The sequence below is a fragment of the Dryas octopetala genome, chromosome 9 (assembly GCF_963921425.1).
Source record: "Dryas octopetala chromosome 9, drDryOcto1.1, whole genome shotgun sequence".
Classification (NCBI taxonomy): Eukaryota; Viridiplantae; Streptophyta; class Magnoliopsida; order Rosales; family Rosaceae; genus Dryas; species Dryas octopetala.
In genome coordinates, this window is record NC_141374.1 from 1,996,755 (window position 1) to 2,011,907 (window position 15,153).

Here is a 15,153-nt window from a genome sequence, read left to right on the forward strand (position 1 = left end):
GATCCATGATTTTTTCATTACAAACATCAATCTTTCATACCACATTTACAAAAAAAACAAAAAAAAAAAAAAAAATATTCTTTATCATGGCTCCTAGAGGATGTTCTTAGGCACAAGGTGAAGATCAAGCCCTAGTGAAGGCTTGGCTAGAGAAGTCTCCCGACGGTTGTCTTGGTGCAAATATAAGAAAAAATGTGCTTTGGAGTGACATTTACGCAATCTTCAAGCGTAACTTGGGGGGTGAAACCGTGCGTTCGATTGGCGGCGCTAAATCACGATGGGTTGATATAGCACGGGATTGCACCAAGTTTTATGCTTCGTTGATGGAGGCGGAGCGAATGTGTGGAAGCCGTGCAAATGATGCCAACGTGGTAAGTTTTTATTTATTTATTATTGGTATGATATTTAATTTTATGATTGTTTATTTATTAAGGAAATTTATTTAATTTTACGATTGTTTATATATCAAGACAATTTATTTAATTTGAAGATTGTTTATTTATCAAGGCAATTTTATTTAATTTTACGATAATTTTTTTATCAAGGCAATTTATTAATTTAAAGATTGCTTATTTATCAAGACAATTTTATTTAATTTTACGATTATTTATTTATCAAGGCAATTTATTTAATTTTATTGTTGTAGTTTGCGAACGCACTTGGGAGTTTTGAAGGCAAAACTGGATCCAAGTTTGGTTTCTTACATGTTTGGGACCTATTAAAAGAAAGTGCAAAGTATGCCGCGACAAATACCCCGACCCAGTTGAGTGAACCAGAGACCCTCGCCTATGACGATTTCGACACTCCCGAGAGTGACAATAATGTATGTACGACCATCCGAATTAGTGATGACGAACACCCACCACCATTTCAACCAATCGGTCCCTCGCGGCCAAGGCCACCAGGAAGAAACCATTCAAAGCGGGCCAAGGCCGCTGAGCCCATCCAAGCTCAAATGGTTAAGGAAGTGCATGATTTTAATGAAAATGCAAGAATAGCTATACAAATGAGAATTAACAGAGAGGCTGCAAAGAGTGAAAGAGAAGCGGCAAAGGAAGCAAGAGAGAGGATAAGGATCGCAAGACAGCTAGAATGAGAGGAACAAAATATTATGGGCCAAGACCTTTCCAGGATGAATGAGGCCCAACGGATGTATTGGGAGCAAAAACAAGCTGAAGTCATAGCAATGAGGCAGATGCGCACTAACCAAAGCTCGGAGTACACTCCATTTGGATACTACCCAGATCTTTCTAACCTCAATCAGTCAAATTCGGGGTACCCCCCTAACAATTAGAATTTGACTTTGAATTATGTTTGATCTTTAATGTTATGTGTCGACTTAGGATTATGTTTGCATTTTAAGTATCCATGAACTAGGTTTGTATTTCATGTATTTCAAGTTTGAATTTCTTGTTATATGGCATGTTTGAGTTGGTCACCCAATATTGTATTCCCTCTATTATTGCATAAGATGAATGATAAGACAATTGATAAGACGAATGCATGATACCAATTGCCCTGACGATTGATAAGACAAATGCATACTACCTTTATTCATACAACAATTGATGGGACGAATGCATGATACCATGACGTTTGCATATGACAAGACTACACTATCATGTGGCTTATTTATAAATACTACTATATTTACCAAGTTTCATTCACTCTATTTTCAGGATAATATCTCTATCCATTATTAACACAAAGATGAATCCTTTGTACGTGCATTCATCCTCCTTCTCGTCTTCGAACTCTGATAGTTCATGGGATAGGGAAGAGGATGAGAGAGAGGGGGTGGGGCAATTGATCATGTGCATGGGTCATAATGTCGTCGCCGGACGTCCACGACATGGTGGTACGTCTTCACATCGTCGTTACACACACCAAAATAGGGAAGATGCCCACGAACATCTCATGGAGGTCTACTTCATTCCAACACCAATCGAGGACACCGTGACGTTTCGGAGGCGATACCGCATGCACCAACCCCTATTCAATAGGATTCTCGAAGATGTTTGCCGCCATGATGAATATTTTCAAGCAAGACCTGACGCCCTCGGTAGAGTGGGTTGTACGCCTCATCAAAAGATTATTGTGGCTCTGCGAGTGATGGCATATGGCATGCCGTTTGATTTGGTCTCAGAGATGCTGACCGTTAGCCAATCCACCATACGACAATTATTTTCTAAATTTATAAGAGCCATCTCAGATATCTACGGGGTCGAGTATCTCCGGAGGCCTACTGCTACCGATATGAGAAAACTTTTACGGAAAGGGAGTCGGAGAGGATTTCCAAGTATGATTGGTAGCTTGGATTGCATGTATTAGGTATGGCAAAATTGCTCTATGGCCGAGCAAGCTCATTATCGTGGGCATTATCATGTCCCTACTATTATACTTGAAGCCGTTGCATCGTATGACACGTGGATATGGCATGCAAATTTTGGTATACCTGGGTCGAATAATGACATCACCGTGCTGGACTGTTCTCATCTCTTTGATGAGGTGATTTCCGGTCGAAACCACAGAGTGAGATTCACTGTGAATGGGGTAGATTACACACTCCCATACTATCTTGCCGACGGGATCTACCCTCAATGGTCAACTCTTATTACTTCATTGCACAGTCTTATTCTTCCCCACCACAAATTGTTTGCCGCTCGACAAGAGGGATACCGAAAGGATGTGGAAAGGGCATTTGAGATTCTAAAAGCCCGGTGGCAAATAATAAAACGCCCTGCTCGTTATTGGCGTCCGATTGACCTAGGGTATATCATGAAGGCATGTATAATATTACACAATATGATTGTGGAGGATGAGCGCCTTGGGGATGACTGTACGGATGACCCAATAGACCCAGAAGTGAGCACTAGAAGGGAAAAACAAGAATATGAAGGTGTAGAACCATGTCCGACCGGTGTCGCTCCATCATCATTACCTGAGATGAATGCTCGTCGAACTTTGCTTAGGGCCCGAAATGTCAACGAATCCCTAAAATCCAATTTGATTACGCATATTTGGATCCGAGAAGGGAACCCACCACTTGCACCAACACATTGAGATCAGAATCATGGTTCATCAATGTTGTTCTCATTATCGTATATATGTTAAGTTTATCTTTGTATGTTAGGTTAATCTTTGTTGTTTATCTTCGAAGTTTGTTTCCTGTCTTTGTGTTTGCCGTTTAAGTGTGTTTGTATTTGTCGGTTGCAGTTTGTGAAATGAAATAAAGACATTGATTTCTCTTAGCTGACTTGACATGACACAACCATCACATGCTTGCAAAATAATTCACTCAACCAATGACAAGACCATACACTTACTCCAAACACTCCATCCCATGCACAACACTGTTGCTTCACATGTGAGATTCGAGTATCTGTGAATCCATCAGGGAATCCAATGGGCAAGTTATCATGCTTTTTTCCCCTATAAATACCAATGTTTAACTGGTAGGCCAACACATCCACATAACTATCGTTTAGAAATGGCTTCCTCCACTAAGCAAGGCGTCTGTGAGAGTTCCAAGCAAGGCGCTGGTGAGAGCTTCAAACAACAGTGCGATCAAAGCTTGTGTAAGTGCCTCCCTAACTGTGTTGCTCCATTGTGCGATTATTGTTTAATGATGGAGCGTGCAAAAGAACCAGACTGGAGGTTCTGCAAGTGTTCGGATGATATTTTGGTCCCTTTGTGTGAATTTTGCATGAGATTGGAGCTCAAAGATTTGGCCAATCACCTAAATCTTCGCCACCAATGGTTGAACCACCTGCCAGAGCCCAAACCACCCATGCCATGCACCTGCGGGAAAAACCCTCCCGTTCAACCATGTGACGAGTGTGAAACCAAACAGAAGATCTCAGATTGGTATAATTACGTTGGTGTCAATTCTTCGTCATCGGACTCCGAATAAGAACTTCGCTTCATTTTCTGTTATGTTGAATGCAGTTGTTGTTGTTGTTTTTTCTTTTAATTATCATGTTGTTCTTGTTGTTTATGGTTGTTGAAGTTTCGATGTTGTATGGTTTATGTTGTCTAATTTATGAAGTTTTCTTATTTTAAATATATTCAATATTGGCCTTATTTTAAAAATCTCATTAAAATAAGACCAATGGTATAATTTATAATTATTTCAGTTTTAAATTATAAATTAAACATTACTTAATCAATATTAGTCATATTTTAAATATGTATAAAATACTGTTACCCAAAATGGGTCACAACACCATTACTGTTAGAAATGGGTAATAGCACTATTTGTGACCCAAAATGAGTTTTGGATAACAAAATTTGGATATCCCCATTGTGGAAAGCCTTAAGATCTACTTCAGCTGTGACTATGGCAGCTTGTTCATGATTTTCCCATTTATCATCATAAATATATACTAGTGCTTTTGTTTATACTTGTTACCTTACTAATCCTGCTATTCCTACAAGAATTGTTCCTACATGTATTAATCTATATTGTTGTTTTCTAAGTTTATTGTTGTTTTCTAAGTTCTTTAGTTGTTTTTGGACTTAATAAATATAATATGACTTCTTTGTCTATACAACTAATTTCTTATTGACTAATACTACTGACTATGCTTTTATTACTTTATAACATTCCTAAATGATATAATAAGTTTTTATGTTTTTGTGTTTTTTCAAATCCTATTCTAAGAAATTCCTGTGCTTCTATTTATGTTGGGTAGATGTCTTCGGTTCTGACCACTTTTTTGCCTTTTCTTCTAAATAATTTCATTTTGTATTATCAAAATGATTGATTTTATTATGTTTTGTTACTATTTTGCCTAGAGTTAATCCTTTTAATTTTTGTACTAATTTTGGAGGTTGTGTAGATTTATGATTTGTTAAAGTTTAATGTATATCTGCAATTTGTTCTTCAAAATTGTCTAATCTTTCACTTATATTTACTAAAAATTGAATTATAAAATTATTTTATCTAATAGGAATATGTATTCTAAATGTGTAATTTGAAAGTCCTATTGGTTGACTATTTGATTCGGCTTCTGAAAGTGGTTGTAGTGTTTCTATATATTTTAAGTTAATTTTTGCACTTTGTATTAATTCATTAACTGGTCTACTTTATTATGTAAAGTTTCTACTTGTTTTACTAATTTTTTTTTGTATTAATTGTATTTGTTGTATTTGTTTTTTAAGTTGATCTATAATTAAAGGGAATTTTTGAATATTGTTATTATTATCTTCAAATTGTTTAGTAATATAGTATAAGTTTTTTCTTATGACAGTAGTAATAGATTTCTTTTCTGGATTTTGTATAAAACGTTCTATTGACTTATTTTGTTTGTTTTGTTATAACTTAATATTTTGTTACAAATTAATTAATAAGTCTAAAATATTCTTTTTTATATGTTGATTTTTATTAGGTAAAATATGTTTATTTTGAGGGTTAGGAAAATTACAGAACAAAGTATTTTGATCTAAAGTTAAATTTTTTCTTTTGATGTTCACTTATATCTAAATTAAGGTAATCTATCACAAACTTTTTAACGGAACAAATCAACTAATCTATTCTATTCTAACTTATAATATTTTATGAAAATCTTTTGTGATTTAAGTCTAATTTTTTGCATAATATAACCGTGTTTGAATTACACATTTACGAGTGGCCAAAAAAAAAAAAAAAAAAAAAGAATTACACATTTACACACGCGTTGGTCTGATCATCTGGCAAAAACATAATTAAGAATGTAAAATAGAGACAAACATGGTGCCTGGAGTTCAATAAAATAAGAAAGAAAAGACTCGGAGGCTGGTGGTTGACCGTAGCCTGGTGGCGATCTGTAATGTAGACAGAGGAAACAAGTGAAATGAAATAAAAGCTCAGATTCATTCAGATTGGTTGGCTTTGAAATTGGGGTAGTCTTTCTCCTTCTTCCCAAGAAGAAAGAAGAAAGAAGAAGAAGAAGAAGAAGACGATGATGATTTTGTGGGAACGATAATCAAATAACTAATCAATCAGAAGAGCAAAACTACAATGGGGTGGAAGAATGCGTTTGAGAATTCGAAGCCACTGTTCGTGACTGTATACGCCACTGTGATAATTGGGGTCCTCTTCTCGTCTTTGTATGTGATTTCGGCTATCTACTCCGGCAACTCTGTTTCAGATTCCACCACTTCCTCCTGGCTTTCCCGTCAGTTTTTCTCTCCATTTTTTCTTTTTAATTCACTGACTTTGCCCTTTCATTTTTTGTTATTGTTTCTTACGCATACTATCTTATCCAACAAATCATAGAAATGGGATACAAATGGGTTTTGGAGATTTTAGTTGCCCGTCGAATAATTCAACGCGTATGTGCTTAGTGAAAAGTTATTTTGAGCTCCGAGAAACAGTTTTATTTTTATTTATTTTCCTATGAAGCTATTATTTATACAAGTTCCATTCCTTCCTCTCTACCACATCTCTAACTAATTACAACTACCAACTGATATTGTTAAATGATTTTACTGATGACAGCATAAGCTGGGGACATCTCAGCTACCTCATTTAGCAAATAAACTCAAAGTGAACTCTTTTCTTTGTGATCAAATATCTGACTTTTGGTGTTTTTATTTTTTTTATTGAGTAGAAATAAAGATGTATCAAATCTGTGGTTAATTTACTTATGTCAATGCATAAATGGTTACAGGTGTAGCTTCTCCTCCTTTAGAGCAGGTACCCAATGTTTCTCAACCAGAAATAGTTCAAGCAGTGCCCCCACCTACATTAGAGCCTCGAAGCATATCAACAAGACCTTTTTGGGAACCTCCCCCACGCACAAAGAAAATGCCACCTTTGAAGACATTCAGACTGACCAGAGAACTGGTTCAGCAAAGGGTGAAGGATAACATCATTATAGTGACCTTTGGTAACTATGCATTCATTGATTTTATCCTGACTTGGGTTAAACACCTGACTGATCTGGGGCTTTCTAACCTTCTCGTTGGTAAGCTACCCCATATTGTCAGCTGTGTAGTTTTCTTTCTTTTTGGCCTTTTTATTTTCTTTACATATCTTATACCATTTCCATGTAAGGGAACAAAAATATGCTCTTAGTTTTATTTGTGTCTGCACCCCTAAGGGAGTTTGAACTTGATGGCTTAGGTGCAATGGACACCAAACTGTTGGAGGCTTTGTATTGGAAAGGTGTTCCAGTATTTGATATGGGCAGCCATATGAGCACAGTAGATGTCGGATGGGGATCGCCAACATTCCACAAGATGGGAAGAGAAAAAGTTATTCTGATAGACTCAATCCTCCCTTATGGTTATGAGCTCTTGATGTGTGATACAGACATGGTTTGGTTAAAGGTACTTTTCAGCTAGTGCTTTAATTTCTTTTCTTTTAGTTTCTTTTGTTTAAAGATTGTGAGTTGTCAAATTTCTTATACTTGATTTGCTATCTTCCTGGAACAGGACCCCCTTCCGTATCTTGCTCGCTATCCTGAAGCAGATGTCTTAACTTCCAGTGATCAAGTTGTACCTACAGTCACTGATGACAGGTTGGACATTTGGCAACAAGGTGAAAATTTTATATAGAAAAATTTATTGTCATATCCTTCCTCTGTTTAAATGAAGCTTCTGAATTCGCATTTAACTCCTATGCATGCTACGATGTTTTCAGCTTTTCCATGTGGTGGATTTCTATAAACACTTGCATAAGATCTGGTGACATGAAATTGTGTCCAGTGACAAATGATAACTATGCTGACACTTCAGAAGAAGTCTGCCCCGTAGGGATACTAGTATAGGGTCCCAAACTCTCCCTATTGCTATAGATACCTTCATTACTATCCTTGGATATTTTGGCACTTAAGAAAAGAAGAAGAACAACTGAATATGCTTTTTGTCCTACTCTTATGTAACCTATATTAATTTTGTTACTCTTGTTGCTGTTTAATACTTTATGGGTTCTTCTTCATATACATACCAAGTCAGCTAATATATATTTAGGTGTAAGTGTAGTAAACTCCTGCTTGTTGCATGTTGTTGCAACTCCATTCCTGGATTAAGAAAATTCCCCTATGTTTATTTTTGAATATAAAACTTGCACCTGTGTCAACAAGTGATATGTTCACAGTTCATGCTCTAGCTGCAAACTGCTTACTGCAATCCAACTTTCACCCTGGCATTTTCATTAAAGTTTGAACGGCACAAATTTTCTGTTGACCTTGTTGATTGTATATGTTAAAATCGTTGCTTTGGTTATGTTTCTATTTATGATCAATAAAATTATAGCTATGATATACTAGGATTTTAAAAGATGTAGTGTCTTCACCTTTAACAGTTGGTGCTGCCTACAATATTGGAATTTTTCACTGGCGGCCAACAGAACCTGCTAAAAGATTGGCAAAGGAATGGAAAGATATGCTTCTAGCTGATGACAAGATATGGGATCAGAATGGGTTTAATGATCTCGTACGGAAGCAGTTAGGACCATCTGTTGATGAGGAGAGCGGACTTGTATATGCTTTTGATGGAAGTCTCAAGCTGGGAATTTTTCCTGCGAGTATATTTTGTAGTGGGCATACGTATTTTGTCCAGGTAAGTTGTATATTTTTCTTTAATAGTTTGGAATTTGCATCTTCAGTGCATGGATTTACTGTTTTATTCCATTTTTTCCACAATTGTGCCTCAAACTTAGGTGTCTTGCTTGGACCTAGTTCATATAAGAATAAAAGGATGTGTATCGCACAAGTCCTGAGGTTTAATTCTTTAATGGCAGGCCATGCATCAGCAATTGAGGTTGGAGCCATACGCAGTGCATACCACATTCCAGTATGCAGGTACTGAAGGAAAGCGTCATCGACTACGGGAAGGCATGGTTTTCTATGACCCACCAGAATATTATGATGCACCAGGTACTAATGGAAAATGTCACCAATATTTGTGCCATGCTTTGCACATCTTCTCAATCTTCTTAGGATGCATTTTTCTTGCAATTGCTTGCTGCTGTGAAGGGAATGATTGTTATCTCATTTCTTTGAATCTTCTTAGTAAAACTTTCCTTCCAATCTCATGGAACTTCAACTTGCATACACATTTTACAGTTCTGAAGTTAACTCTGAGACTAAAGAAACTAAGGTAGTGTTTGGTTGCTTGAATGAACATCGGAATGGAGTGGAATGTAGACACAGTTAGAGGGTAAGTAGGATGAATTGAAGATTGGTATAATCCATCATTTTGGGGGAATGGATATTCCATAGGTATGCCAGCCCATTCCAATGTTCATTGCAATGAACCAAACACTACCTAAATCTGAATTTGCTTGAAAACTTTCAACCTCATCAGCAATCAAAATTTGTGCATTAGACTGAAAAGTTGATCACTTGATTATATGGATTTACTACTCTGGCATTTGTTCATATTTGTACTGATGACTTTTCTCATGCTAATGCAGGAGGGTTTTTGTCATTTAGGCCATCTATTCCTAAGAGCTTGTTACTAGATGGGGAGCACAATGTTGAAACACATTTTTCTCTCATTAATTACCAAGTATGCATGTACTAACCTGCTTTCATTAACTTTTACCAACTGTCCGGATATTACAGTGTTGCATCTAATAATTTGTATTCTAAATGATTTCCTTCAGATAAAACAGATAAGGATGGCACTTGCTATTGCTTCCTTGTTGAATCGCACCCTGGTGAGAAATTTTTAAAACTTAAAACATCTGCCATTTATCTTTTATTTCACAGTACATTTTGCTGGACTGAAATGTTTGAGTGCTAAATGGTTTGAATTTTAGTTTTTGAAGGAATTTGATTTTGGTTTGTTTATAAGCTGAGTGAAATTTCAAATGTTCATTCATCATTATCACAATCGTTGATGCCATCATCAACATCAGCTGATACTATTTTAGTGTACAAAACCTTGGTCACTCATAGCCAATTGGTTTTGGATTTGATGCTCTAACCTTCACATGGTATCGAAGTGCGCAGTTCATCCACGTTTCAGGCCCGATTTGGCTACAAGTGCTCCATTTCATCCAATATAATTAATCCATGTGTTTGGCTCAGTCTAGTCGCACATGAGGGAGCGTGCTAAGAATATAAAATTCCCATGTCGGGTATTCTAAGCTTGCATCTCAATATGTAAATTCTTGGGCCTCTTCGCTCATAGCCAATCAATTTTGGATTGGATGCTCCAACTTTAAGAAAGTTCAATCAGATTGATCTACATACACTATAGACTCTATGCTGTTTTGCTCATTGGTTTTGTTCATAAAGATGAGGGACTAAATTATGCTCTCTAAATGATCAACCAACATTGTGCCATGGTTTGAAAATCATATTGAAACTACTATAACTGAGATATTTTACTGACTTCATAGTGCATGGATTAATAAATTGTTGAGATGAACTAGTGCATTTGCTTTGCATATGGAATTTATATTTTAATCTTCATTTCTTTTATTTGTGATTTTTAGGTCATGCCTCCACTATGGTGCAGGTTGGATAGGCTGTGGTTTCCCCACCCTGGAGTTCTTGAGGGATCTATTACTAGACAACCTTTTCTTTGCCCTCTAGACCATGTATTTGAGGTATATCCAATTTTTTTGGAGCTAATTTTATATATTTTGTTATCTTTGAGTCCTCAATAAACAGGATTTCTTGGAAAATTTTCTTTCTAAGAGGGTTGCCATCCATTGCTATAAGTTTCTATTAAAGCAGCTTTTGTACTAAAACAACTGGAAATAAGTTGCATTTTTGAAACCAAGACAGCTAATAGATTAACTCATGGCTTTTGCTGATAGGGTTTATTTGTTTGAAGTAGTGAGTTGAATTATATTGTCATTGGAGAAGAGTAGTGATCATATTATTAACTTAGTCATCCTTGCAATGGGCTCAAATAGCATTTTAGCGTTCCAAATGGGACCTTTTCCCCTCTCCACTTTTTAAATTATTGAAGGAGTTTTTGAACCTCTATTTGCACAGATTATTGTGTGTGACTACCCTGGTTAAAAAGCTATTAGGATTACTAGAACTGCCTGTTGAATTTTCTGATTGAAGCTCATTATGATGTCCCATTTCTAGAGGGTATTGTTTCTGGAAGTGTCTTTTCTTTGTCAATTTTTTTTTTTTTTTCGTTTTGATGTAGTGTGGCACCCTCATGATGGTTTAGGGATTAGGCTTGCCCTTGGATTTTTCTTAATTTATACAGAAGCCAGAGTAGTCAACTTCTAATATTATATTTTGTGTAGGTAAATTACTGTTACACCCCTCGTTTCCGTGGCCTATTACATGATGCTGATATCCTTTGTGATTTCCTCCGTTATACAAAACGTTAATCTCCTTTGTGTAGGAATTAAGCATGCATGTGGCACATGATTTTTAGTAAAGTTCCATGAAAAATGGGTGCTGAAAAGACCATATGACCCTTGTTTCCTTTGTTCTTAACTTCCATTTTCTATGGAGGAAACTGCAAGATAAGGATCGTATGGTCTTTTTACGAAAGTATTTCTTTTCACAGAAACATACTAAAATTATCATATTTCTTTTCACGGAAACATACTAAAATCATCATATTTCTTTTCATGAAAACATACTAGAAAACATACTAAAAATCATCATTCTATATGCAGATGATTCATTTTCTATCAAAACGGAAACCGCATAAAGCATAAGTGTCACTATAGTTTAGCCTCTGTCAACTTTTGGTTGCGTGTTTCCCAGGAAGCTCAAATTACAAATCTTTGTGATGCCTTGATGGTCATTTTTTGTTCCTTGTGCTTTGCCTTAGTTTTGGAGTATCATTGAATTGAAAATCATTTTATTGAAAAACATTTTGTTCGGGAAAAGATACATTTTATTCTCTTTTTGCCTTATAAAATCTTCTTTTGACGCAACTTAGTAAGAGGGATGTGGGGAAGGAGGAGACTGACACTTGGAGATATATTCATTTAAAAGGTTTTGTGCGACCATAACCTTCTCTAATCCTTGATTAACTGAATTTGAAAAGTTTCAAGGAATTTCATTCATGTTTGGATAGTTGAGAAGCTGGAATACAATATAGTGGAAAAAAGGGCTTGCCAAAAGAGAAATGAGATTGAAGATTTGACTTGGATTATTCTTTATTATATCGAGTAAGCATTTGATAATATACATAATATTATATTATATATCAATATAATAATTTGACAAAAGTGTTGTCCAATGTCCACAAACTACTTTCCACTTGAGCCAGACTGTATAATATATGTCAGAGATTCTCACATGAGCATCCCGGCGATACATGGTGCCCATCCTATACATGCATGAAGACATATTCGTATAGGATGGGCATCATGTATCATCATATAGTATCTGGGTTTGGACCAGATCCTCACGACTCGGGTGCTCATGAGAGGACTCATATATATACTAGATATTTTCAATGGATATATCGTTTCTCCTTTCAAATTCATGTTGACATCTGGAAATGCTGTATTTCATCTAAGCTTTTAAATGAGTACATGCTTTAACAGGGCTTGACACTGAACAAAACCAAATGAACATGAACATCTTTATACACGTACGCTGTTCTTTTGCTACACATACCCCCCATGACAGTTCAATTTCTCTTTTTTTTCCCCATTTTTCTTTAATACATTCCAAACCCTCTTTCAAATTAATCTTTTAACAAGTTTCTTTCTATCAATCTTTTATTTTTCTCGCTTTCTATCAATCTTTTATTTTTCTCGGAATGCTCTTACAATTTATATGATGAAAAATTATTGTTTACCTAATACCTGTGAATTTTCATTATTTATTCATGTTCGATCAAAGCTCATTACATGTTTAAACCAAATTAAAATCAGACCAAAAACAAAACCGAATTAAATTCCATTTTTTAGTATAATGGTTTTGTTTATTGAGAGAAGCTTCCTGATGGTTGAACAAACTTCCATTTTAGAGGTCTCATCCCATATTGCTCTGTTCTTATTTTGAATCCCCTTTGGAAGCTAAGGAAAGTGTACTGTGTTGCAGGTAAATGTGATGGCTAAAGAACTTCCAGAGGAGATATTTGGGCCTCAGATCAATTTTAGAGAGTACTCATTCTTTGACAATCCATTGATGCCAAAACAGGTAAATTTAAGTCAAGAGTATCACTTTTCTCAAGTGTCACCTAGTGGACAACTTCTACATTTGCGATTTTTTTTTCTCAGGTGAAAGAATCATGGCTTGAAGTCCAGATTTGTCAAGAAGGAACCCGGGAATGCCTCACTTCAAATAATACCGGCCCATCTGGAGTGCTCAGGTTTCCAAAGAGAAGCAATGAAGAAACGGTAAACTGAATATGTTTGTGTGTGTGTGTATATATATATATATATCATATAATATTTTTCTCAAGCCTGGACGTAACCTCTGCAACTTTTTAAGATATGGATTCATCATTGATTGATCGGTAGTGATGGCCGATCCGAATAAGAGAATTCCTGATATTATATATATATCTCTCCAAAAATTCTCTCTGCAGGACCTCTAATGAACATGGGTCTTTTTATGATATTTTTCCATTTTATAGGCCATTTTTGATAGGGTTCATTTTATTATATAGGGTTCTATATTTTAGGGGTATAAAATTATTGTTTGAGTTTATATTTTAGGTTTTAACTATCTAGTTTTGGGTGGTTGCCTAAAACTCAGAAGTTCAAACCTAAAATCTAACCGAGGAACATGAGCTCAAAACCATGAGAGTTAAAACCGAGGAAGAGGTCTTGATTGATGATTTATACCCTAATACATTAAACCCTGCCAAGAACAAGATCAAATGGTGAAAAACAAACCATAACATATATGTGTCCGTTCTTTAATTAAAGAATAGACATTCTGCTGGGTGAAAGGCTGTATATATCTACATATACCACTTTTGATAGGAGGTAAAAGTAACCCCATTGTTGGGGCCACCCTGCAATGTAGTTCAATAATCCGAACCGTCTAATTTTGGATTTCCATCTAACAATCATCCCTGCAAAAAATAAGCAAAATCAAAACTTGTCTGACAATTTGATTATCATAATGATATAAACACTGTGTTCCTCTATTTATTTGGTCATAACTTTATAATTTTACCCAGCCCATTTTTTTGCACTATACATGAGAGCTTCTATAATGTTCTCTAATTTATTAATATACTAAGCTGAACCTGGGCCAGTTTGTTCAATATTATCATTTAAAGAGACTTTTGTATTCACCATTGTCATATGAACCTGTCATTTGGCCTTTAAAGGGCAAAAGTACGATGACAAGATACTGTAGGTAGTCGGACCTATTCTGGAATTCCTGAAATAATTATTCAAGATTCTTATATTTTTTTTAACTGTGTCTAGCAGTGTCTACTAAACTCTGATGTTCCATCTCTCTGTGTAACTTGTAACATTAATGGATTCAACTTGCATATGCAGTTCAAGACAGTATTCTCCTCATTCAAGGATGTAAAAGTAATTCAGTTTTCTTCTATGCAAGATGCCTTCTTAGGTTTCATAGACAAGGCAAGTGTTTTCATTTTTTTTCTCTTTGTACATGCGTAGTTATTATTTGCTGATGTTATGTGAAATACACAGGCAAGGGAGGAGAGATTCAGGAATCGAGTGAAGCGGTATGTAGGTATATGGTGTTGTGTGGCCGAACATACTCCTGGTCACATATACTATGACATGTACTGGGATGAGAAACCAAGTTGGAAGCCTATCCCACCTCAAACCCCAGAGGATGATCACCCACCGCCGTGAAACCTGGTTCGCTGTAAGTTTATCTGTGTCAAAATACAACAAGCAGAGCATGGGAGAGAAACACAGAAACAAAGAAAAAGAGAAATGTCTTACAGCTGAATTTGTCCCTAAGTTATCATGGCATTGAAACTCGGACTGCATCCGTATCTGTACATGGGAGAGGCTGTATCCATATTAAGAATATAAAGAGATGCGATTATGTGTTTATTGTGTATCGGTAAAGAATGCTTTTTGACCTGTATCAATATCTCCATAGCTCAAATAAAAGAAACGGAGCCTCTTTTTTATTTTTTTTATACGGTATTGGAAATGGAATCCCTTTATTATCTTAAATATTGTTTCTTTTATATTCTTCTACTTGATAGTTTATTGTTCTTCAGAAAAGCAAGGCTTAGTATAATACCAAAAAACAGAAGGGGTTTATTTATTTATTTTTT

The 15,153-nt window shown here is 35.7% G+C and overlaps 2 protein-coding genes across 2 annotated transcripts; both read left to right on the forward strand.

Moving 5' to 3' along the window:
• The first annotated feature begins 1,710 nt into the window (after positions 1–1,710).
• On the forward strand, positions 1,711–3,063 carry LOC147273133 (uncharacterized). The gene is made up of 2 exons (XM_086256766.1): positions 1,711–2,299; positions 2,408–3,063. The coding sequence occupies exons 1-2, from the start codon at positions 1,711–1,713 to the stop codon at positions 3,061–3,063; spliced, it is 1,245 nt and encodes a 414-aa protein (XP_086112892.1).
• Positions 3,064–5,710: 2,647 nt separating this feature from the next.
• Positions 5,711–14,846, forward strand: XEG113 (xyloglucanase 113). Its single transcript, XM_086256726.1, has 13 exons — positions 5,711–6,158; positions 6,654–6,950; positions 7,109–7,314; positions 7,420–7,525; positions 8,291–8,547; positions 8,729–8,864; positions 9,404–9,498; positions 9,596–9,649; positions 10,433–10,546; positions 12,972–13,070; positions 13,151–13,270; positions 14,390–14,476; positions 14,549–14,846. The coding sequence occupies exons 1-13, from the start codon at positions 6,002–6,004 to the stop codon at positions 14,714–14,716; spliced, it is 1,896 nt and encodes a 631-aa protein (XP_086112852.1). The 5' UTR covers positions 5,711–6,001; the 3' UTR covers positions 14,717–14,846.
• Positions 14,847–15,153: the final 307 nt, after the last annotated feature.